This window comes from Cryptomeria japonica, chromosome 5, assembly GCF_030272615.1.
Source record: "Cryptomeria japonica chromosome 5, Sugi_1.0, whole genome shotgun sequence".
NCBI classification, from domain to species: domain Eukaryota; kingdom Viridiplantae; phylum Streptophyta; class Pinopsida; order Cupressales; family Cupressaceae; genus Cryptomeria; species Cryptomeria japonica.
Window position 1 is genome coordinate 456,032,922 of NC_081409.1, and position 26,333 is coordinate 456,059,254.

At 35.7% G+C, this 26,333-nt stretch overlaps 1 protein-coding gene across 2 annotated transcripts in view; it reads left to right on the plus strand.

Annotated features, from left to right (window-relative positions):
- The window catches only part of LOC131060851 (uncharacterized), a 201,312-nt gene extending 178,282 nt beyond the window's left edge, over window positions 1–23,030 (plus strand). Inside the window, exons 9-11 of one of the 2 annotated variants that reach the window (XM_057994268.2) lie at window positions 20,364–20,433; window positions 22,518–22,595; window positions 22,739–23,030. In XM_057994268.2, the coding sequence (XP_057850251.1) occupies window positions 20,364–20,433; window positions 22,518–22,595; window positions 22,739–22,801 (211 nt within the window). In that variant the 3' untranslated portion in view covers window positions 22,802–23,030. The remainder of the gene's footprint in view (window positions 1–20,363; window positions 20,434–22,517; window positions 22,596–22,738) is intronic. The other variant, XM_057994274.2, reaches the window with a different exon arrangement.
- Window positions 23,031–26,333: the final 3,303 nt, after the last annotated feature.

The following is a 26,333-nucleotide window of genomic DNA, read 5'->3' on the forward strand; positions in this document are numbered from 1 at the left end:
GGGTGAGTGATGATTATATGAACAACTAATACATGAATTATACATCTTTTTTTTCAAAGATAAGAGTTTTGAGATTATAGAATACAAATTGTTTGACATTGCAAGTATGAGAGATGTATATTATTTTTTTGACAACTATGCATGGAGCTAATACACCATGGTAAATGGAGTGAGCATTGATGATGAGAGTGACTAATGTATAGCCTTATAGTGATCATATCTAATTTGGGAGTGATTGCATTGGTGATTTTTGATAGATGGTTAGTGATAGAACTTGAGTCATCATATTTGAGGAAAGACATTTTTTCTATTAAATGAGCAATTTGTTTTAGTGACAACATGTGCCTTTATTGATTTAGTTCTTGAGCTTTATAGATTATGATGGGTTCACTTTTTTAGATGGTGTAGCTACAACACAAAATTTAGGGTTTTGGATTCTCCATGAGTGCTAGCATGAGTTTTTCTCTCTTTGACACATGGATCATTGTGAGACCATGAGTAGGTGTGATTCCTTTATGATGTGGAGACATATTAGATGTAGTGAATTCATCACAATTCACAATTTCTCATTTTTAAGTGGAATATCTTGTTGCAAGGTGTGTGCCCTTGGTCTCCCCGTGTTGTACAACGCAACGCTCGGGTTTGTGACATGGCTTAACCGCCTCCCGTGGATTCTATAAGTCTAGTGGTTGTATCGGGCATTAATAGGTCGATCTTTTGGTGCAACGACAACCACACTTGTAACAAGTGGTATCAGAGCTTGGTCACAGGTTCAAACCCCTCGCTTGCGTTGGGGTGGGGATTGTTGCAAGGTGTGTGCCCTTTGTAATAACCCACTTAACTTAATCCAAAAACTCGACTGACTTTTTTTTGTTTGTTAAATATAAATATTGATTTCTCATTCTTACTTATTCTTATTTATTTTTGATTCAATCACATACTTAGGTACATCTATCTAAACGAGATAGACATCCATCCAACTAGGATGGACATCTAACCATACGGGTTAGGCATCCATCCATACGGGACTAGGCATATAACCATACGAGTTAGGCATATAACCATACAAGTTAGGCATCTGTCCATACATAACAAGAGGTTTCATCTATCCAATCCAGGATAGGCATCTACCCAAACGGGGTAGGCATCTATTTATAAGAATAGGATATGCTCTGGCCAGAGACTTTAGACTCATCGGGACCATCCGAGTCTTGAGCCACTCTATAAAGACTACACTCCCCTACTAGGAGTGCACCGAGGTTGTCGTCCTTAGGAGTAGAAAAGTAATTACATAAACAAGCTTGAGTTTCGCCTCAAAATTTAGCCTAAAGCCTCGGGAAGTCAAGCGAATCCATACGAGATTCCTTCTGAGTATGCATTGAATTAATTTTAACCTTTCAATTAATATTTGCACCATTTGATTAAAATACCAAGGAGCTTCGAGAAAAAAAACTACTCACAAAATCATAATCCCCATACCCGAACACCTGATTACAAGGGACAACTTCGTCCCTAGACTGCCTACTTACTCGTTCCAGCATGGGATCAAGGCGTAAAGTATGTAGTTCTGGTTTCTAACTATGGTTTAATGTAAACTGTTTGGTGGGTACGCAACCCTTTCTAGGGTCAATGTCCCAGACAGTTCCTCTGCGGTTGCTACCCACGATGGTAGCTCTATAGCAAAAAGGCTCAAGGTGGCCTTCCGCTTGTGGCCTAAAATAACTAAGTCCTAATTCCTATTAAAAAAGTTACCCTTAAATCATTATCATCCTCTGAAAATCATCAAGATAGATAAATTCCAAATCATCACACACCACCAAGCCCTGATGGGGTTTTCTAAGGTTTAACTGAGCGGATGTAAATTCATTTTAAAAGATTATCTTTTTAGATTATCGATCCAAGGGGGATTACGCGTCCCTCGGATTTTAGCTTCCAAATGGCCCTTATTTCTCCTCAGCGGTTTATAGGGATCATGCCACAGACGCCATTGTTGCACCTTTATTAGGCGTTAAGTGCAGTAGTTCAACACGACGACATTACCCGTAGTTGTGACCCAGAGGCACCATAGATACTGGACGCTGCTAATGTTTTTGGTTTCAACTCTTCTTGTCTAGTTGCCTAACTAGGAACTTATCTTTCAATTCATGAATCCTAAGCAAGGCAATATATCATTACAACTGTGGAAAATGAACTATTATGTACAAGGAATTATCACTTGAATTTAAAAACTAAAGTATAAATCAATTACTTGGGATAGTATCTCCCTAAGAGAAACTATGGTAAAATTTAAACTCTGAAACTTGAACTAAATACAATAAGTACTAATTGCTTGGGAATTATGTTACTTGTAAAATATAACTTAGGGAAATATTTGAATTACTCGTAAGATATAATTGTTTTGAATCAACTCATTACTCTTGAAAAAAAAGAATCCTAATGCTTGAAAGGGCACTAATTTGCTTAAACAAAAGAAAATGAAATGATTAAGTAGAAAGACTTTTGGAAATGGATTTAGCACTTTTTTGTTTGAAGGGAAAAGCTATTTAATGATAAACTTGAAAATAACCACGTTATCAACTAATTAATCTACTTGAAGTAATATAAATTCTAGCCTTAATTATTCTCTTCAAATGATAATCTTACTTTAAATAAGAATCTTAATACTTGAAAGGTACTAAATTTGTTAACAGAAAATTAAATGATTAAATAGCAAGACTTTGGAAGCGATTTCAAAACTTAACCACATTACTTTTAATTACAAAGATTTGAAAATAAGATTAGAAGAGAGTCTAATTGCTTGTCGATTAACCCATATAAACAAAGCTTCTAAATTATAAAAAAAATATCATTATTTGGTTTTCAAACAAGTGATCAGGGTTAGGCTTCTCAAAATCTCGTATTAAGGTAAGAATCGAATGATAACAATTTATAACTTATTTCATCTACAAGCTAAGTCTCATTAGACATTCACAAAATATGAATACTAATTTGAGATTCTGCAAGACAAGGTCAAGTTTAACGATATCTTGTGAAAGATTACAATTTTTGTCCCATTTCCCATTTGTTAACTACAATTTTGTTTTCAAATGAACCTTTAACATTGGTAAATTCCTTTATATGTTGTACCATCCTTCCATGTTGCCCAAGTTATGTTACCTGGCCTTACTATTTATACTATATAATGTTTAAAAGTGTAAGAGATATGTTGAATATGAATGGCTCATACCTCTAGGCTATGATATTGTGTTTTACTAATCAATATGATTGAGTATACAAGAGAATCAACATAACAAATCCTTTATGCTATGAAACAAAGGGAGAGAAAGATTTGTGAGAAGAGGTACAAGAAATCTCCCTTCCTTTCTTTAGTGAATCGTTATCGCTAAATAATATTATTCAATATTATCGATATTTTATTTGCCATAATCTAAACTATTATGATGTTAGTATACTACAATATAGTGGATAATAACACTTAAAGATGCTTGTTTTTATATGCTTTTGGTGAGTTTGATTGATATGGATATTAAGATGGTTAGCATCAAATCAACCTATCTAGATTTGGTAATTGACTTGTTTTACTATATCGAGAGAAAGGAAGGAGTAGGAATCGAGCGTCACTCTTATATCATTTTTAAAATCTTATTAAACTGATTATGGGTCAGTAGAGTAATGAGATTTCTAAGTTTAGTTCTAAGAAAATGCTACCATTGTCGATTTATTTGTTAACTTTAATAGAGTTAGAGATCTTATCATCTTTATGATAATAGCTATTATAACAGTTAAGTTGATACATATGTTAATATCATTAAATGAAGGGATACCAATAATGGAAATAAGGAATGTCTATACGTTGCTCAAGGATGTTATACCTCTCGTGTTATGTATGCAAGGATACCCCTACGTTGCTTTAAGGTGCAAATTTTATCGCAGCCCAGGAGAATGTCGACGTGGTTGTTAAAGCATTTTAAAATCTCTGTTGATCCATAACGTTATCACGTACTTGGTCTGCGGTCCACGTTTTCCACCTAAGTAAATCGATATTGCGACACCACCATAGTTACTTGAAGGTTGCTAACACCTTTCGGCAAGTCTATTCTATACTTTACGTTACAACTGCATTATGCATGAAGTTTCTAAAGCCCTTTCAATAGATCCACATGTATGCACCATGTAATCATCACAACCCAAGAGTGCATGTGTTGAGCAAACAAATAGATGTCGACTATTAAGCGAATTAGGTATGAAGCTGCAAGTAAGGCATTAATAAACTCTACCCCGAAAACTAACTGACAAGTAGGAGGAGACTCCTACAAAAGAGGGATCATCAAAACATTTACAAGTCGCACTAAAAGGAAAAGCATAAGCAAGGCCTAGGAACCGTTGAACAAGGATCTCATGGATTTCAGGGAGAGAAGCGTCAAATCTAACTAAAACTCTAAACATATTTTGCATGCAGGTGTAGGGATAGTTAATAACCATTAAAGAAAGTAAGATGGAAAATGGGATCGATTCATGCATGGAATCACAATGGGTTAGCTCCTTTAACGACTAAATAATAATAAATGAAATCTAAGAAAAGTATGTTTTTTTTCGCAGCTCATATCGATAGTGTAATGGAAAGTTACCAAAGAGGACACAGAGAGTCAATTATTCCAAGTAGAATTCTCAATCTATATGAGAAATCTAAACATTATAGAGAGATCTTGAACGATGCACAAATGGAGAGATTCTTCCTAAGGGAAAATAAGATAGGCTTAAACATTTTCAATCATTGCTCAAATCTTCTTGAAATTGGTAATTAGCATCACGATGCAAAGGAATACATAACGCAAAAGGTAGATTCTTAGATTTGCATGCAAAACTATTTAGGATATGGGTTGGCTTGAATCGAAAGGGATACGACTATCCTTCATACATTAAAAGGATAAAGGGAAAAGATCTTAAATGTTCTCAAAGATTTTATTTGAAATTCGACTTTCCTTATATGCCTTCTGAGATCTCATGTCAATCGCAAAGGTAGATGGAAACATTCCTTTTCTCTTCGCCGATAAGAAAATATTGATTCTAAGAGAATATTACATTTACAAATATGCACAGAAAGATCGCTTACCTCATCGTTCTGGTTTGCCCTAGATGCTTTCAATGGAAAAGAAAGTAATGTGTTTTGTCGCTAACCCTAACTTCCTTCCTCGCCATTTTTGTTGTACTTGTTTTTAATTCTTTCCAGCGATTGGCAGTGTGAAAAGTTTAATGAATCCCCCCTTTGTATCTACTTCCTTCTTCTTCCTCCTAGAATCATAAGACTTGATGATGTACTCTTGCAGAATGTTTATATTCTTTCACTCCCATGTCTCTCATACTATGAAATCTTCTTCTTAGGCACGATTCATATGACCCTAACCATCTCTCAGATCATCCCTCCCTTCCACCATATGCAAAAGCCCATGTTTACTTGTACTGCTGCATTCCCTATTCCCTATCAAGCAATATGTTTATTTTCTTCTCTACTCCCCCTTATTCGAACTCCCTCTATTATCCTTAACTCCCCCTATATAAATTCCTAGCACTCCCCTTTTCTTGGCATCCACTTGCTTGACATCTTAATGTGCACCCATCTATAGTCGTTTTGAAATATTTTATTCCCCCTATCACCAATGCCATTGTACTCTGCCAACTCACCTTGCATTTACATTTATTGTTTTTATTGGCTGTTCTCTCCTATTGGTAGACAGGCATAGTCGATTCATTTCCTTCTGCACTGGCTATAATTAGCTTCAAGATGGTAATTAGATTATGTCATTCAACGATAATAATAATAATAATAATAATAATAATAATAATAATAATAATAATAGCAAGTCATATCAAGTTCCAAAAAGAAGGTTGAGACACCCTTGGTCTCCTTGTGTTGTGTAGCGCAACGCTCGGGTTTGTGACATGGCTTAACCGTCTCCTGTGGATTCTATAGGTCTAGTGGTTGTATTGTGCATTAATAGGTCGATCTTTTGGTGCAACAACAACCACACTTGTAACATATCTATATAGCATCAATGGCAAAGGCTAGCAACTTATTGAAAACTTTGGATTACAGGGGCATTCTTGACTTGTTTGCATATCTTAGTGTTAATTCTAAGTTTACCTTGACTTTGGATTATAATGAGGTTTGATAAATCTTTTCTGATGTACTTTATTCTTAAACTATTTTATCATCCTTTTCATATGATGTCTCTTGGTTATATCATAGTTTAATCACAATGTTTACATGTGATTAAACATTGATGGTTGAAAGTTGGTTATGCCATCAGCTTATATATATGCATACTTTTGTACGTTTTTTTCATATTAATGATATATGAGTTTGGTGCATGTTTGCCTCTCTTCCTTCTTTCTCATTGTTGATCATGAGGATATCCTTGCAATTGTCTCTAGAGAGTTGTTGATGTGTTTTTCATGCACATGCGAACACAGAATAAAATACCTAAAGGTACCTTATCCTCTCTTGAGCAAAGTTTCCTGACTGCTGAAGATCTCGCCGAAGGATCAGTCGAGGCAACTCCAAGGTTCCTGTATGTAGGATCTCTACTCGTGGATAAGCTCTTTGCGGTATGATGTGATTTTGCTGGAATCACAAGGGGACTTACACTTGACGACTGGACGTCTGATTTGCTTTGAATATTGCTAGAACATAGGATTTCACTATTCTAAATTTTGAAAAAAAAAGAAAAGGATGAGGGCGAGGAAAGGATCTAATTCTGACGCTAAGAATGTAGGAGCAATGAATAACCTTTGATGAAATTCTAACTAAGTCTTGTTTTGACATCCCAGGACCATCTCCACAAGGTTAGTGCGATCTTCGGAGGAAAACTTTATGATGTTCAGATTATCGCTACAAGCATAGACACCATCAGGCTGATGCATATCAGTGAAGAAGCAATGATTGAAGTTAAGCTTAAACTGAATGATTCCAGTTGACTACACAAGGCAAGTCTGCAATCAACAAACTGCTAGTAGTATGGATATACGAATTTCACCATCAATCAAACACATTTCTTCCACTCATTTAATAACATGAAATCAAATCTGAGAAGTATAGAGACCATGCAAATTGTTGAATCGATCCATAGATTTCACCATTTCTTCAATGAAGTTTTACAAGTCTTTTACAACAACATCTTGGCAACAATCTTTGCCTTCTCTTTCTATTCTGCTCCAATTGCTATTCTATCAACTGACTATTCACTATTTCTAACTATTCACCTTCTAACTATTGACTAACTATTATTCCTTTACAAATGAGGAGCCAGGGCTTATATAGCGCTCACAATACAATTCAATGGCCCAGATCAATTTGAGATCAATGATCAAGATTTTACAATAAAAACCCTAATTAGGGTTTGTTACAACAAACTCAATTCTGGCCAATGAAATAATTGCATTATTTGGACACATGTCTTCTTTGGAATATTCGACCAATGGATAACCAGGGTAGGTACATTGAAGTTTGTGTCATCTTTGATGAGTCAGGTACATTGAATCTGGATAGGCTGAGGTGGACCAATTCGACTGGAGGAGTGATGACTGGGACACCACCTTGTCTGACACTTGCAACTTGGTTGATGTTCAATTTGATGATGCTGAGAAGCTAACTTTAATTAAGTCTTCTGAGACTATCTGCTTCTCCAATGGACCCTTGCTTTCACCTCCTTTGTCTTTGATGTGCAGGATGGATGGTGTACCTTTCCTTCAAATGCTGGACTGGAAGAGGTCGTCCTTGATGATGCTGGACTGGAGGAGGCCGTCCTTGATGATGTTGGATTGGAGGAGCCGTCCTTGATGATGTTGGACTGGAGGAGGCTGTCCTTGCCCTGGCCTGGTCTTCTTTCACCTGCAAGACAAACCATAAAATGATTAAGGACACATAATAAATTCATTTCAACATAACATTTTATACCTTAAATCATCAACAAGAATACATCAAAATGAAGTTTGCTCAAGGTTCTCCCCAGGGATAGGCTCCATAAGAATTTTGCCCTGGACCCTCTAGAAGGGTCAGGAGCGAATTTTGCATTCCTGGCCAATTTAGACCTCTTTTCAACATTACCTCACAATTAGCTCCTCTCCTGGCCCAAACAAGGTGAAAAATAGTAGTTTCAAAGGATTTCGCCCTGGACCCTCTGGAAGGGTCAGGAGCGAATTTTGCATCTTTGGACAAATTCCATCATGTCTCTACTCCAAAATGCCCTCCAAGGCAAGCATACGCTATCCTTCTCCTCACCAAAGGCTGGGAATCCACAACTTGACCTTCCTCATGGGCAAACTAGGTGATTTTGGGAATTTCGCTCTGGACCCTCTAGAAGGGTCAGGAGCAAAATTCCTTCTTTAGGCTTCATTTTACACTTCCTTCACCTCAATTCATCTTGCAAGGCTTAAATAACCTCCCTCCAGTCTTTTCATGCCTTAAGGAATCAAAATCTTGCCTCGACACAAAGGGGAAATAGTGATTTTGATGAATTTCACTTTGGACCCTCTGGAAGGGTCAGGAGCGAAATTCACTCTTTGCTTGCCTATTCACACCCAATTTCACTTTCTTCACTTCACTTCATCTGGACTCCCTCACATTGAACCCATTTCCCAACTTGCCAATATTGGTTTGATCTTCACAAGGCCTAAAAGGTCAAATTTGCTTAGAAACCTAGCCAGGGACAAGACCTATCCAGAATTTCGCTCTGGACCCTTTGGAAGGGTCAGGAGCGAAATTATCATTTTAGCTCAAAATTCACACTTTGATGGTCAAACATCTTTCCAATGTATTCCAAATAGTTTTTCTTTCCCTAGTCGAGGCCTGACTTAGCACAAAATTTGGAGAAAAGGATGGTTTTAGTGTTTTTTGCTCTAGACCCTTTGGAAGGTTCAAGAGCGAATTTCTTCCTCTAGCCCAAAATCATCATTTGTGGAGACCAAAATCCATTCAAGGGCAATCTCAAGGGCTTCTATCATCCTTGTCCAGGCCTGGCTTGGTCTAAATGTGAAAGGAATAGATGGATTTTAGAATTTCGCTCTGGACCCTTTGGAAGGATCAGGAGCGAAATTCTTGATTTGGCTCAATTCCTTCAATTTAAAGACTTCTTCCATCCCAATTCACTTTAGTTTGCAATTGTCTTGTCACAAATTTGGAAAAAAGGTGGTTTTGGTGAAATTTCGCCTTGGACCCTCTGGAAGGGTGAGGAGTGAATTTCTTAATTTAGGCTTATTCCTCCACCATTTCAAGTTGAATTCACCTCAAAAGGCTAGAAAATACTTCTCCTCTCACATCCAACCCAAGTTTGACTTGATTTTGCAAGGGAAAATAGGTGGTTGAAGAATTTTCGCCCTGGACCCTTTGGAAGGGTCAGGAGCGATTTTCATCATTTGGCCCAGTTCCTTCAAACTTGATAATCGTTGGCAATTTGAAGTCATTCCTAAGGCCTTCTTTGATCCTGATCCACAGTAGATTTGGCATAAAATTAAAGGAAAAGATAGGTTTTGCACAATTTCGCCCTGGACCCTCTGGAAGGGTCAGGAGCGAATTTCCCTTTCTAGCCCAAAATCATAATTTTTTGAGACAACAATCAATTCAAGGACAATCTCAAGGGCATCCCTAACCTTGGTCTAGGCATGGCTTGGTACAAATTTTGGAGAAAATGATGGGTTTTAGGATTTTCGCTCTGGACCCTATGGAAGGGTCAGGAGCGAAAATCTTGTTTTAGGCTTATTCCTCCATCATTTCAACTTGAATCCACCTTAAAAGGCAAGAGAACACTTCTCCTCACCCATCCAAGCTACAAAAACCCAAGTTTGACTTGACTTTGCTAGGACAATAAAGGATTTTAGGAATTTCACTCTGGACCCTTTGGAAGGGTCAGGAGCGAATTTCCTATTTTGAGCTTGTTTTGACTACTCCATTACCTCAATCCAATATTCAAAGGCAAGAACACATCAAAGTCCTTCTAACCATGCCATAAAACTCAAGAATTTGACCATCTCCAACAAGAATATATGAGTTTTCAAGAATTTCACTCTGGACCCTTTCGAAGGGTTAGGAGCGAAATTCACCCTCTTGGCTAAAATCCTTCATTTCTCAATGCTTTCAAACATTTCCAAAGGCCAAACATGTCCATTCTTCCTTTCAAGATACCTTGCAAATCAAAATTTGGTCAAACAAGGAAGGGAATGAGGTCTAAGAAGATTTTCGCTCTGGACCCTTTGGAAGGGTCAGGAGCAAAAATCATGATTTGGGCTTGTTTGTTCAATTTTCAAACTTTCAATCTCATTTGGAAGCAAACATAGATCATTCTTCATCTAGGGAGCAAGGTTTCAAGCTAAAACAAGGGAGCAAATGAAGTATATAATGAATTCTGCTCTGGACCCTTTGGAAGGGTCAGGAGTGAAATTCATCTCCTAGGCAAAAACTTGATTTTCTAAAGCATCCCACTCCCTCTCAAGGAAAGAACATACTAATTCCTCCTTCATCATGCCAACGCCTAGCCAAAACAAGGAAGAAAACAAGTGATATAAGGATTTTCACTCTGGACCCTTTGGAAGGGTCAGGAGCGAAAATCATGTTTTGACCTCGATTCTTGATTTTTCAAATTCTAATCTTCCTTGGGAGGCAAACATAGACTACTTTCCTTTCATTTCCACCTTGGTCATGACTTTGGCTAAAAGAAAAATGAGTGTTTTCAAGAATTTCGCTCTGGACCCTTTAGAAGGTTCAGGAGCGAAATTTGACATTTTGGTCTCTCTGTCAGGATCATTTTATGGAAATGTCACTTATACTTTAAGTTATATTCCATATATACTGTTAGGATGTTTGAGAGTGGTTTCGGACCTCCAGGAGTTATATTGCAAAATCTAGTTTTTGGAGGATTCTTTAGTTTTCCAGACTTAGTCAAATTTCAGGATCAGGACATTCCAGACTTAGCCAAATTTCAGGGCATTTGAAGATCAGGATGACATTCCAGACTTCATCACTCACCAACTTGACCTAGCTCGGACCTTCAAGAATGATACTCACTCACCAAGCAAGACACAATTAGCAACAAGAGCAAAACCAGACCCTAAGGAAGACTTTCAAAGAAACTCTAATTCTGGGGCCCCAAAGACTCACCTCGGCTCAAGCAGAGACTGCCATCCTAGTGATCCCCTTGGCGACACTCGAAAAGCAAAGGCTAACAGACAAAACTCTAGAAACCCAGAAAAACAAACCCTAGAAAGTAAAAAGAAGGGGTCCCCATTTGCAATGGGGCGATGTGTGAATACGTCACAACAAGAGTTAAATCATAAAGATCTTGTAAGAAGAGTTTTAGATTGAGTAGGAAATTGTTGCATTTTAGTGCATTATTTCATTTCATTTGGTATGTTATCCTTTTAGAGTGCGATTTTTGCAGTGTTGTTCTTGTTTTTCAAGAAATAGGTATGTTAGTCACCAAAATGGATATTGAGAAATTCAATGGCATTAACTTTGAGCTGTAGAAGCTCAAGATGGAGGATCTCCTTGTTGATGAAGAACTTAATGCAATTATATCTAGCAGGAAACCCATCTATCTACATAAGATCGGGCTATAATGTATAGGAAGGCAAGAACTCTTTTTAGGCCTTGTCTTTAGATTTAGTGCTCCTAAATGTTTTAGGAGGAAATATTAGAGTGAATTTCTAAACAAATTGGGGACCCAAGTAATGTCTCTTTTCAAGAAGTTTTCATGTGGAAGAATCTCTATTCATTGGGGATGAATGATTGTGATTTTGTTATCGATTATTTGAATGCATTTAACTCTTTGGTGAGTGAGTTGGCATTTATGGACATGAAGATGAATGGGGAAGACATAGACATGACTCTTTTATGTTCTTTGCCTAGTTTGTGAGACAACTTGGTGATGGTGATCAATAACACTATCTCAAAGTTGAAACTTGATGAGGTTGTGGGTTCATTACTCCAGAAGGAGATGTGGAAAACTTCATAATTTGGCAAAGGGAAGAAGGACAAAGTCTAACGAGAGATTTAATTATCTTGGGAAATCTAAGATCGTGTTGGAATCGTTGGAAGACATGGCTTATTAAAAGTATTGCAAGGTTAAGAAGATTAAAAAGGAGTTCAATGAGAGTTTGACTTAAGAGATTTTAATGAATACATTGGTGATATGTTTTTTGTTGCCCTTGGCACACATGCACATGAGGATGCATGGTTGATTACTCTAGAGCTTTCTACCATGACTCCCCACAAGTTGTGGTTTTCAAATTATGATATTTTATGGTGAGGTGTATTAGGGAGATACCTCATCTCTCAAGATTGTTAGTTATGGAAGGGTCATGCTCACATTTGTGGATGGAAAGTTCAAATTCCTTTCAAATATTTTGTAAATATTTGTGTTTGATGAGAAATTTACTTTTTGTAAATAAATTGAATGATGTTGGAGTGTATGCGGTCTTCAAAAGGATAGATGCAAGATGGTGTGTAGAGCTATTGTATTGGCTAAAGGAGTTCATTATGGAACTTTGTTTTGCCTTTACGTGAACACCATTAATTTCAATAATGATGATGTTTTCCTCTAAGAACTTGAAGCTTTATGTTGAGAAAGCTAGTAGTATGCTTAATGAAGTTGATTTGGATAATTTATTTTGGGTATAAGTTTTTAGCACAACTTGTAATTTGATTAATAAATCCTATACATCAAGTCTTGTGGACAATAGCCCTAAGGATGATTGGATAGGAAAGAAGCCTTCATTGCAACATATAAATGTTACATGCTTTGGTTTCTTGGGATTAGGAAGACAATGTATCATTAAAATGTGATCTTGATGAGGGTTAGATCTTCTTGTAAACTCTTGCAACTTGAAGATGAGAAGAAATTGGTGTAGCTAAAGCCAAAGATTGAGAAGACTTCACCTAAGGTTGAATGAAAGGTTCAAAATGGACTTAAGAGGAGGTTGATTTATAGAGTCCACAAGAAGATGCACCCCAGACCCCACTCATGAGTAGGTTAACTAAGTATATAATGCAACCTAATAAATACAACTTGTAAAGAAAACTACTCACAAATCCCTTAGTAATTCAACTCAAAATAAAACTTAACTACTACATATGCATGTATTTCCATATTGAATCTATGAGAAATCTGTACAAAAATTGATCTAAGTTTTCTTTAGTATCATAACAATAGGTAAAATCAACACGTATAAAAGGAAATATCGCGTGAGAGTATAAGACAATATAGGAACAAAAATGACAATATAGACCCTAGAATAACCCTTTTGGAAAAAGCTTAGCCTCAAAAACAATGAAACCAATGTATTTCCAACAATAATGCAATAATAAAAAAAATTGAGTTTCATGCCTTTCGTGTAGATCAACACTTGCTACCTAGAGTAAGACCAAAAGCATAAGTCCATAGTACAAAATCCATAATGGTTACATATGAAGTCCTCAATATATAGATTTGAGGAAGCGTAAAAATCTACTTAAGGCAATATCATGGGCCCAAATAAGGTCATTATATACCATAGTATGAATTCTCACAACTCACACCAAATGATGGTTAATAGGCTATAGATAACATATACCATTACAAGTCAGCCTCTCACCAAATTTGGGTGCACCATTTTGTAATTTACCTCCTTTAGTAAGATGTTTTATAAGGCATCATTCTTACATGCAATTAGTGGGTCAAGATCCCTAGTCCTCTTTGCAACTTCACTCTTGCACACTCTTACGTGCCTCATAGAATCTCTTTCATATCTTATTATGCCATATATGATTTTACACATCTTACATGACATATGTTATTTGTAATTCTTACACACATCATACTTATGAATTAACATGGTATACTCACAACTCAAAGTGGGATGCTCTTTTCCATATGGACATCAATAAAACAATATAATCAATAAATAATGCAACAGTAGGATCATGATACATGGCAATTAATCCCAACAGTCTTCCACATGTCATATACCTTGCAAGATTGAAAGGGAAGAGCAAGAAATTATGACCTAACCACCAAGAATATAAGGACGCTCTTTCAATTGACTCCTTTGAGGTTAGATGCTCAACAAAACATTTACAACATCCATCAAATGACCATCATGTCAACCACAACACTTTAAATGGTTTCTAAACCATTGGCTCATGCTTCAATACCTAAGTCCATCTCCTTGAGGGTAGGACTAGGTATTTTCCATATACTTATCTCAGTAGTTGGAATAGAAACCATAGATTTCCATTAACACATCCAACTAACTACACTTCATGATATAGGAAATACATCATAAATACACCTTTCACTATCCGCATATCCAACCCAATCTACAATCTCAAGTCTTTGTAGACACACTATCCTACACAAAGTAGTCATCCTCATAGAAAACCTTAAAGACCCTTCCAAACCATAGTCTAATGAAAACTATTAACAATAGGCACATATACAATAAACAACTCTCACTATTGGGTAAGGCTTGCCTAGTATAAACCATAATATAAAAAATTCTAACATTAGCTCTTACATAAATTGTGTGGGTCATTTGTTATATATTATATAGTGTCAAGTAACACCCATTGATATGCAAATTTGCAAATCCATTGCAAAAGATATCTTGCAAACTAAAACATGTTCTTTCACATCATTGACATGCCCTTGAGCTAAGAAAAGTTTGACACATCTAAAACCTAACAAAAAAAATGTCAAATTTAACTATTCAATCTCAAGTTCAAACATAACAACACTGGATGTAAGTTTCTCAAACTGAAGGGAATAACTAACCACAATTCCTTCAACAGGGTAATATGTTGAAAACCACTAGCCATCTTTTGTACTCAAACATTGTCCTCAAGATTGACAACATAGCTTACAAACATAAAGAACAACAAAAAAACATAACCATACATCTACATTTTAGAATTGATATTGATACACATGAGAAGACAAGACACATAGAAAGAATGCATTTGGAAACCTAGTGGCACATAGATATTAAATTATTCACCACTGAATGAGCCTCCTCAAGAGTAGAATATGAGATTGTTCAACCTATGAAGTATTGAGTCACATTGGCTCTCAATAGTACAAGCAATCTCCTTGTTAGGTCCATATAGAACTCACATCCATCTCTAGGTGTAGGATCCCAAATCTCTATGTTGAAGCAAAGTTAAGAGAGTCATTGCCTTTGAAAATGACGAAAATAAAGATCTAAATGGATGTTTGAATATAAAATCTAATACAAACTAGACCTTATATCTTCATACTCCATGGATTGAGCCAAAGTGATTGCACCCTTAATCACTTGATTTTCTCTTAATTTTGATGATTTGTGAATTGCTCTCCAATTGCATAACATAAAGGTGATTTAGTGATAAATTTTGGACTCAAAATGGCAGCATAAACTTAGCATCAAAGTGTGCTATGGATATGAAGGAGGCGGCTCCAATTTATAGAATTTTGGAAGGAAAATGAACGGTGAGGATAGAAAGTTGATGGAGGGTTTGTTGATCACAAGATGACACTGAGAGGAGGGGGTGAATCAGTGGTTTCCAAACTTTTCCCTTTTCTATCCTGTGTGTGTATACCGGTTAACAAATCTAACATAAATCAAACATATCGATTAGATGGGAGGATAACACAAATGCAACCACACATAAAGGGGACATCACATAACACCAAATATACGAGGAAAACCCAAGATGGGAAAAACCTCGGTGAGAAATGTTGCTGGAGACTACTGCTCCAATCCAGCCTCACAATGAAAACCTCGGTTACAACATTTAGGGCACCAACCCAAGGAGCACCAACTCTTGCATTGAGCTCCAACTCAGTGATTACAAAATCATATTTTAAGCAAAAGTAATATCCCTGTTACAAAAGAACTTTGTAACTCTCATGCAAATTTCTCTCTATCACACTGCTGCTAGCCACCACTGGTCTTCTTCACTCTGCCAGTCCTTTGCTATCTGATCATTGCCAATTCTCAGCGTACCGGTTCTTCACTACAATCTTTTATGGCTCTTCTCTGCCAGTTTAATCACCATCGATGCACTCTTCTGTCAGACTTAATGACAGTCTACTGGTTACCTCACCCTCGCCGATTGAACTCTTCTAACCAGTTCTCTCTCACACACTCAGTCTCTTTTGTGATTGTCGTTGAGCACTAGACTGGTTAACTCTATGGTTTTCCTCCCTTCACTGGCTTTACTCTCTTATGCAACAACACATTTACATCTTTGATTCACACTCTTATAGCCAGACTCTCTTGCCTAATCGTGAGTTCAAACATTTGCGTGCTAGGTTTTTTGCCATGCACTGAATCTGCATCAGCTCACTTCTCTGATCATCGTGACATATCATACCCAATAAGATCTTATGTCCTTGATTGATATCAACACCCCATCAATGAGCATCACCATTCTGTTTACCTTTCAACACACGTCTTCCATCTTTAGCCGTCTGTAGCATGATTTTCGGCCTTGTGTTTGGTCAATCACATGCGTGATGCGGTTTCCTTCACCGACTTCGATCTGCAAGGTCAGTCTATACTGGCTCTCTGCTGTTTCCTTGATCTCGAGCTGCAATCCTCTGCCATCCTTCCTCGAGCTTCGCAGTTGCCCTTAAATGGTGGACCAACCACCAACAACCTCACCGACACACCACACCAACTTGTGCATGCATGCTACTTCACCTTCACATGGCACCTTTGTCGGCATCCACCTTGGCTTACTATATTGGTCCGACTTGGTTACCGACCAATAGCAGACAACCGGGTTCATCTATCGGTTTACAAACCCTGCTGGTTATACCCTAACCGGTCTGCCTTGAACCTTGCACTTTGCTTCTCTTCGGGTGGAACATCTAAATCAGCCAACACACTTGCCAACCTTCCTCTTGCACATCTTCAACAAATGGGAGCCTTTCACTTCTGCACCTTGTCAGCTTTACCGGTGGACATACTTACCAGTAACCACCTTGATGACACCATGTCATCAACCTTCAACAATCTCCATCTGTCTGCATCTGTGGCAACACCTTTCTCATCTTCAATCCGGTTGCACTCTCTGTCTGCAACTGCTCAACCTTGCCTTCTTCATCATTTGACCGGTTCTCCTATCAATCGATTTGTCAAAGTGAAACATATCCTTCCTTCTCTATACCAACAACACATCATGTCTACCTGGCTGATCTAGTGCATATCTATGATCTCATGCACCTAAGGCAACTTAGTGTTTCACCGGTTGATCTGGTGTGAGCCTTCAATCACCTGCCTTCTACTCTTCTGTCTTATCTCGGAGGACTATGATGCATTCCATGCATAATAGGAGATAAGCTCCACTTATTGGAGTGGATCCTTGTCATCTGCATTCGACATTGCACCAATATGGATTCCCTATTTGAGCAGGCATGTCTTCAAACATGCACATGTGATCCGGTTGGGCACACTCTTTGTCAGTCTTCTCATCAACCTGTGATATCTTCTTCATTCGGTGATTGCATCTTTATCCGGTGGGAGTCGTGTTGTATCACATCCACATGTCATACCGGTTGGCACTTCTGCATTAGCTCACCCTACAAATCCACTTGTTGGTTGGCAACAACGCACTGCCAACAAAACACTTACCAATTGTTATACCATATCGGTCTCTAGTCCATGTCTTCAACACAAGTCAACACTAACTTGTGTACCAGTGACTCCAATGATCATTATGCTGCATGACACTCTCTTCCTTACCGGTGACCTGCTAAGCTAGTTGACATCAATGACAACACTGCTCTCAATCTCCCATACCGGTTGCCATCCTATACCGGTTGACATCAATGACAACATAATGCCAATAGGGTTGATATTGAAGGAGAAGATATGAGTTGGATTGGATTCATAGCCTTGTGAAAAGTGTCACAAGGTGATATTACGAGGAATAATGGAGATTAGGAGTGATAGAGCCAAAATAAAACCGTGTTTGTTAGGGGAAGTATATTAACTTTGGTTTGCAACAATACAAGATGAAATATTGCAAACTAGTGAATGATCCTTTGTTGGGAGCAAATTTTTTTGTTGATCAATGTGTCATGACCTTAAGATAAAGAACATGCATTACATCCCTTTTGTGGTAGCTTGATATATGTTTTCGATTAAGTAAAAACAGGTTTTAGGGGACCTGAAACCCTATTACAATTCGAAAGATAAGCATTAAAGAGACGAAACAAAACAACTGCAAACACCAACACAAAAACCAACAGCAAAGAAAAAGACCACACAAAACCAGTAGCTTGATATATGTTATGATCGAACGAGCTAGACATTGCTCAAGTAGTGGGAGTCATAAGTAAGTATATGTCCAATCTAGGCAAAGAGAGTTGGATCACGATGAAGGGAGTCTTTAGATAGCTTTGTGGAACTTCAACACATTTTATTTGCTACTAAGGACACACTTTTAGTAGAACACTTGATAAATATGGATCTATGGATTCTAATTGAGTTGATGATGTGAATAGCAAACAATTTGTCAACACGCCTTTACCTTGTTTGATAGTGCACTTCCTTGAGTGAGCAAAAGATATGTTGTAATTGTCTCTAGACATCAAATATAGAGTACATGTCAACTACCAATGCTTATAAGGAGGTAGGTTGGCTTTAGAGTTGTGCTTGAATATTGGGATGAAACATGATACAACCTTGATTTGATATGATTGTCATAGTGCCATTCCTTTGGCAAAGAACCCTACCTTTCATACATGAACAAATCACATAAATGTGATATAATGGAGGATAAAGGGGTTCTCGTTGAGAGGGCATACTTTTACAAATTCTGTTGACATGTCGACATAGCTTATGAGCACATACAAGTGTGTTTGGTGTAGGAGAGCTATTTCTAATTTCTTTTTCATTGCTTTGACCCCTTTATGCAATGTATACAAGTGAGGGATTGTTGGGAAGATGTTGTATGCCTTGCTTAACAATGTGGTTCTAGAGGCTTGTGCTTAGGTAGAGGTGGCATACATTTTAGTTAACTTACCAAGCTAGTAATTTGTAACTATGTAAAATGTTGGTTAAATTTGCTAAGGTTGTCTTTGGTCACTCATTCATATCAAGAAGTTAATTAAGATGTAGATAGAAATAATCTCCTGTTTTCTAGTGGGATGTTAAGATTTGCTAGCAAAAACCTCGTCACATCTCAAAATAGGTGAAATGAAGTGTTGAAATTTGTTCTCATGTAGACAAATTTAGGTGAGGTATCATGATAGCCCATGCTTTTGGAAACCACTAGTGATTTTCAAGCATACATCTAGCACACATAAACAAGCCTTGGGTGTTTAGTTTGGGCATCATCCCGATCTTGGAGCATAGTAGGTTTGAAGTGTTGAGACAAGTTGCTAGATCTTCGAGTGTTGAAGCTCAAAAATCTCCTAAGATGAGTTTATCTATGAAAGTATATTATAACCTTGTTGACACTATATTGGCACCCTTCTTGGTGGATTTTGCTCTTAATATGTTTTCTTAAGGTATATCTTGAGTTATTTTTTTTATTTCAAATTTCTTTTTGGGTGTTGTTACTTTTATGAAATAGTTTAAGGCCTTGTTTACTAGCATTACTTATTGGGTTAAGTCGAAAGTTGTTGCATGTTGGTATATTATTTCCTTTCAAGTAAGCCAAATTTAAACTTCTCTTGTTAAGTGAAGAGCACCTTATCTAATGGTTTTGTGAGTTGGTTCGTGCGTTTGGTTTCAAAGATTAGCTCATTTTGGTTTGGCGTAGGGTTTAATTATTATTTGTGGTAGGCTAACCTCGGTGGTTGCTAGTTTTGGAGGTTTTGATTATGTGTGTGTTGGCCTTAATGGAGGCTACGTAAAACTTTGAGATTTTATTTCAAAGACTACAACTAATATAATACTATTTACCTTAGTTTTTGGCCTATAATAGTTTGGCCATGTTCATGTTTTTATTGCACTTGTTGTTCTTTAATAAAACCTTTGTTGGTTTGTAAGATCAAATATATCATAAACTATAGAGGTGTGCAACTTCATGTGGTTGTGCAATATTCTTAGTCAATATTTTATTCTTTGTATTTTGTGTATTTATCACTCCTTATTGATTTTTATGGCATTTGTTGTTCTTTAATAAAACCTTTGTTGGTTTGTCAGATCAAATATATCATAAACTGTAGAAGTGTGCAACTACATGTGGTTGTGCAATATTCTTAGTCAATATTTTATTCTTTGTATTTTGTGTATTTATCCCTTGTGACTATTTTTTAACATTGAAGCTTGAAAGTTTTGGTCTTTATTAAATTAATTGTATATGGTGTTTCTATGTCATTTAAATTCTTTGTGTGCTTTATTAGACATTTACTAATTGCATTTGGAGGACTTGCGGGTCTCGAGGAGAATGTTGAGGAGGATCAAAATCTCAAGGTATAATAGTATTTTTTCAACTTACTAGATATTATATGAGGACATGAGCTTTTCAAGAGTATTTTGATTGGATGGCATTGGTTTATTTTAACTATTTTATTGTTCTATAAAATTTGAAAATGAAACACATTGATTAACATTATAGCTTTGTGAGAAGTATTATTCAATTAAATTTGTTGTAATAGTTTGCACAAGATTTCTTTCCATTCTTTTGGTTTTTAGCATAGCTTTTCAAGAGTATTTTGATTGGATGGAATTGGTTTATTTTTACTATTTTATTGTTCTATAAAATTTGAAAATGAGACACATTTATTAACATTATAGCTTTGTGAGAAGTATTATTCAATTAAATTTGTTGTAATAGTTTGGACATGATTTCTTTCCATTCTTTTGGTTTTTCGCATTTTGTTCATTTGATTTATTTCAATTTCAGGTACATAAATACACAAATTGAACTTTTCTAATGCGTTGCTTTAGACTTGCTAATTTTAAGTTCATTTATGTAGAAAACCAGAAATGTATATTCCTTTACAAGAATCATATGGTGGTTTCTTTTTTAGTTGTAGACAATTTTCCTTATAAGCTATTAAAGGTGTAGGTAGTTGTAGACAATTTTCCTTATAAGCTATTAAAGGTGTCAACTATTTCTTTCCCATTTGACATCTTGTACACACATTCTTATTTCTTGAATGAATGGATTCTCATCAACCACGTTAGTCTTACTAAGTACAACACATATTTATAATTTAGATGGTTGTACCTCTTGAACCAAAACATATTGTTATTCTCCATCTTTCTAGTGCATGAGCATTAGCACTATCATCTCACTTGTAACTAGTTATATAGTTGGATACGTTGATAGATATCTTTTTAAGCATGGGGAGATTTATGAGACATTTAACAATATGTTTGGCCATATGAAGCAAACAATTGATAGTAGTGCTCCTAGATTGGACTTAATGAGGAGCATATGAGGACTATTTTGACATGGAGGTGGGATACAATGAATGCCACACTTGAGTAGTCTACTCTCTTAACCCTAAGTGATATGCATCAATTGTTGATATAGGACATCTTTTAAAGAGTGATGAGATAAAAGAAGGGTTAATGAAGGCTCTTGTGAAAATGTCCAATGATGAGAACACATCTAGACTATAGGAGCAATAGAGCGTACTTCTCAATGTTCAAGATTGTAACATTTAACAAAATTTTGGTTAGGAAGAATCTTTTGATTTGTGGATATGCATGACAAGGATACAATGGAGCTAGTAATACTTGCCACTTGCTTATAATGGGTAGCTAGTTCCTTTGTTGTAGATTGGAGTTGATTTGCATACAAATTCATCCCCTTGGTTGAATGAAACATTCTTATGTCAAGAAAAATAGAGAACTTAGTTATAGTTCATTGTATTTTTGCATCATTAGGGTTAATAAACTCCATTGACACAACAAGATATTGAACCTAATGATACTAGATATATTGACAAAGAAGCATATAGATTGGTTGAAGTTTGATTAAATGTATCACAATTGGAAATAGGAAATGGCCACAATGTTTTGATTGATTTTGACATTGATAGCCCAAATTTGGTGCATTCATAGCAGGTCTAATTGTATATTTTATCTTACTATTTCACTTATCATTAGACATTTTGTAGACTTCAATTCCTTTACCATCATATGTTTGTAATGATAATAATGAAGCTTTTATTGTCGTACTTGAATCAATGGTAATAAAACATGGATCTTGACTTTGATGTATTATGTGAATGTTTAAACTTGAAGCTTAATACCATGTACAATTATACTTTTTTTCCACCTCAAAACATTTTCTACCATTTTTGTTCTAAACATAAGAGTTAGTAATCCACATTTTTATACTCATTATACCTCTAGCTGAAAAAGCCGCCTTACATTCTTTTGTGAATATTTGGGGCACTTCAAGAATTTATACAACACACTCATTTGTGACGACATGGACAGTGTCATGGTTTTTTTCTTTTATAATAGTTTAGTTTCTCATATTTGATTTAGTTGTAGAGGGCTTAAAGTCATTTGATTGATACAATGAACTATTTTCTCAGGGAAAAGGGGTTCGACAACTATTTGATTGCTACCTAAACACATGCCCCAACCAAGGAAGTCGAACAATTCGAACTGAGGTACTTATGTCTCTCTTTCGAATGGCTATGTTATTTGGTTTTTTGTTCCATTACAATTTAAAAATTAAACTTGTGGAGAATAGATCTTTCTTGTTTTGTAATATGTTTTCTTTCATGCTAACATTTTGTATAAATATTAACAGGAGGCTACTTTTATATCATTACAATATTTTCAAGATCCTATTCAAAGGGCCACTTGTACTTAAACAATCATATAGGTAAAAGCATTGCCAAGATAATAGAAATTGTGTATGCAACTTTGTGGAAGAGACTAAATGAAATAAGGGAATCTTCTTTCCTTATGAAGAGAACATCAAGCTTATTTTTCTTTGAAATTGCTTGTTTTATAAATTGGATTCTCGATAGCATAAATTTATAATTTTTATAAAACTATACAATTATATAACTATTCAATTGATGAAATTTTTTTCTATAGTTTAAACCAATAAATTAAAATAATGTTGTATCTTTGTTATTGATAAGTGATCGTAGTAGACTATTCATTTTAATGAGGTATGTATGATGCGAAATGCTTTGCTAAGAGCAAATGACATACCTATTTTTAATAACCTATTTGCCTAAAGAGATGATATAGGTTCCACATATGAAGGAAAATGATTGCACCATATGATGAATAAAACTTGCCTATTCTACCTATGTGGTGTGAAAAATAAGTGAATTTGCATATACAAAAAAAATTGAGAACAAGATGACAACTCACTCTCCATGAAGTGTAATTGCAAAGGAATGATGTGACATCTTACTATTTAGAATAAGAAAGTGTAGCTTCTAGGGACAAGGGTAACACCTTGCACTGCAATAAGGATGTGTATAAATGAACCCAAGTAAACAAACTACTGAAGTAAGTTTGAGCTTTGGTGCTATAAATACAATCATACCAACACCCTTTTTGAAGTGTAGCGAAGATGAGTAAAAATTGGTCCTCACAAGGCAATGTAATGTTACTTATTTGTGCACAAAAGAACAACCCCCTACATAAAGAGAGAAAACCACTAAAAAGAAGACAAAGATAGCTGCTAGGAAGAGTAGAAAAGAGAGGACTTGGTAACCCCTCTTAAGCAATTGTCTCTTGAATGCCTAAAAATGTTGGCAAATGAAACTGTCTTTTTGTCAAGCGTTTTGTAAACAATGTTAGCAACTTGCTTTGATTGAGTTCAATCTCTTGCTCTTGAATGAGCCCTCTAATGTAGTGCATATAGACATTGATGTGTTTATCATAATGGATGAATAAAGGTTAATAAAAAAGGATTTCTGGAAACTCATTAATAATCTACAAAAGTCAAAAGTCCTCTTGATACTCGATCTTTATAGAACATTAAGCAATAACACATTGCATCTTGATCGATCAACATAGGCATGAGAACCAAGATGAAATTTTAACCTATTGTAGGCTTTTAATTGTCATAATCACTAGGGCAATATGAGTCTATATCTTATCAAATTTGCATGTATACCTATTGTGTTACGTATCTTATACTTGTCTGCTCCTTTAATAGAGTGCAATTTTTAGTTGAGCACTCTCTAGTGAAATGCATGAACTTGGTTCTTGCATTCAACAATAAACCATACTAACCTCATAAAAATGTTAGGATGTTTGTAAATTGAGTAAATAAGGTTCCTAAAAAACTAGTGGTACAAAGTTAGTCCAACTTGACTTCAAAATGAAAGAGTTGGTTTAGGCTTGCACTAAGCTATGTAAAGTTGTGTATGAAGATCATGAGTATACTAAGGTTGTGCTAGACTAATTTTTGTGTTGGATTAAGTGAACTTACTGTGGAAAATTTAGCGTAGAAGTCCAAAGTCAATCATGTGAAACCTATCCCATAGAGCCAAATCTATTGTACCAATGATGAATTAAGAACTTTGTGATGACGAGTTTGACATGTAGGACTAGGAGGGCTAATTATGCACATTTATATATGAGTGACGCTAAGAAAACTTTGCTAAAGGAGGGTATTAATCTTTGAATACCAAGCCGCAAGGGCTTGTTTGACACCGTATGAAGATTTAAATTTCTAAATATTAAAGAAGGGTCTTGAATAAAACCTTTTGGTTGCTCTATGCATATTTCCTCAATGGGATCTCCTTTTTGAAAGATACTTTTCATATCCATATGATGCAATGTCTACTGATTAATAATGACATTTTTAGATTGTTAAAATGGAGTTCATTTGGGAAATGGGATAAAGTTCTTAGTGTAATCAATCCTTTTAACTTGAGATAACTCTTTTTCCGTAAGTCATGTGTTGAACATAGCTATGCTTCCATCTACAATTGTAGCGTCGTATTTTTTTTGTCGCTTACAATTTCACACTATGTTTAACACCTATTTTAGTGGTTGTGCTTGATTATGTGTGAATGTGTGTCTTGGGTTCTACTTGGGAAATCAGGTCAAATCATTTGGTCCCTAGCCCTTTGACTTGCTAATATGCAAGGACTCTAGTGCTCAACGCTAGTGTCCCATAGAATTGGCACCAGATTTCAAAGTTCAAATGTCGGCCTTAGGCGATTATCAAATACGACCTTGTTGCCAACCTAAACTCAAATGGTTATTGTTGTCACAACCCTCCTTTATCACTTTTGATTTGATATAATTTCTATTATATCTTTTTTTGGTTGAGCTATTGAATATGGTTGAATAAATATTATAAAAGGTTAAATAATGGGTTTGCATGCACACTTGAAGAATATAATTTAAATATGCATTATTTATTTTTCCCATTTCCAATTATGGCACATGTTGTAGGAGAAATTATAAGCTTCTAAAAGAATCTTCATTCTTTAATTCCCTTGCATGTAACTCCCCTACTAGGATATTAATCAATTTTGCATGGATCCAATATTGGAAAAAGAATCTCACTCTTAATTAATTTCTCTAGATAGTGGAATTAAGGGGGTTTTCCTATATATTGTATGCAAGTTTTCAAAAGAGGGGGTTGATTATTTTTATTGAAGAAAAGTTTTCTCAAGTAGTAGTTTTTTTTTTTTGGTAGTCACATTTCATGTGTAGGATTGTTAAGTAGTTGTTTTTGAAGAAATTCAAAGAAAAAGTTGAAAGGAAGGATCAAGGGAGGCTAGTTGAAGAATTCAGAGGGGATTCTACATCAAGCTTCAAGTATCTAAGTTCTCCTCTTTTAATTGAATCACGCTTCTTGTGTTATTCTTTTCTTTCCTATGAGTAAATCTTGCTGTGAATAAATTAATTTCTCATGTATGAAATTTTGTTTTCCTGTGAATGAAACTTATTGGGAATAAAGATTAATTTCAAATTTCTTTTCTTGTTTTATTCTTTTTTTCTCCTGTGATAAATCTTATTGTGAACATAAATAAATAAATAAATTTCTCCTGTAAGAAATTTTGTTTTCCTGTGAATGAAACTTATTGGGGTGAAAGATTAATTACAGATCTTGTTTTCTTGTTTTCTTTTCTTTTCTGGGAGTAAATCTTACTGCAAATAAAAATAAATAAATTAAAATTCTCATGTTTTCCTATGAATAAAACTTGCTGTAAGAATCTTGTGTTCTTCATGTGAAAATCATTCAAATGAAAATCTCTTCCTTTGATTTTAAATCTATTCATGTGTACCCAAACTTATTTAAATCCTGAGAGTAAATCCATTTCTTTTTCCCTCTCTTAATATTGATGGGACCTGTGGCCCCCACTCCCCACTTGGCAATAAAAGCCCTATTTTAAATTATTTTTGTATCAATTGTTTTT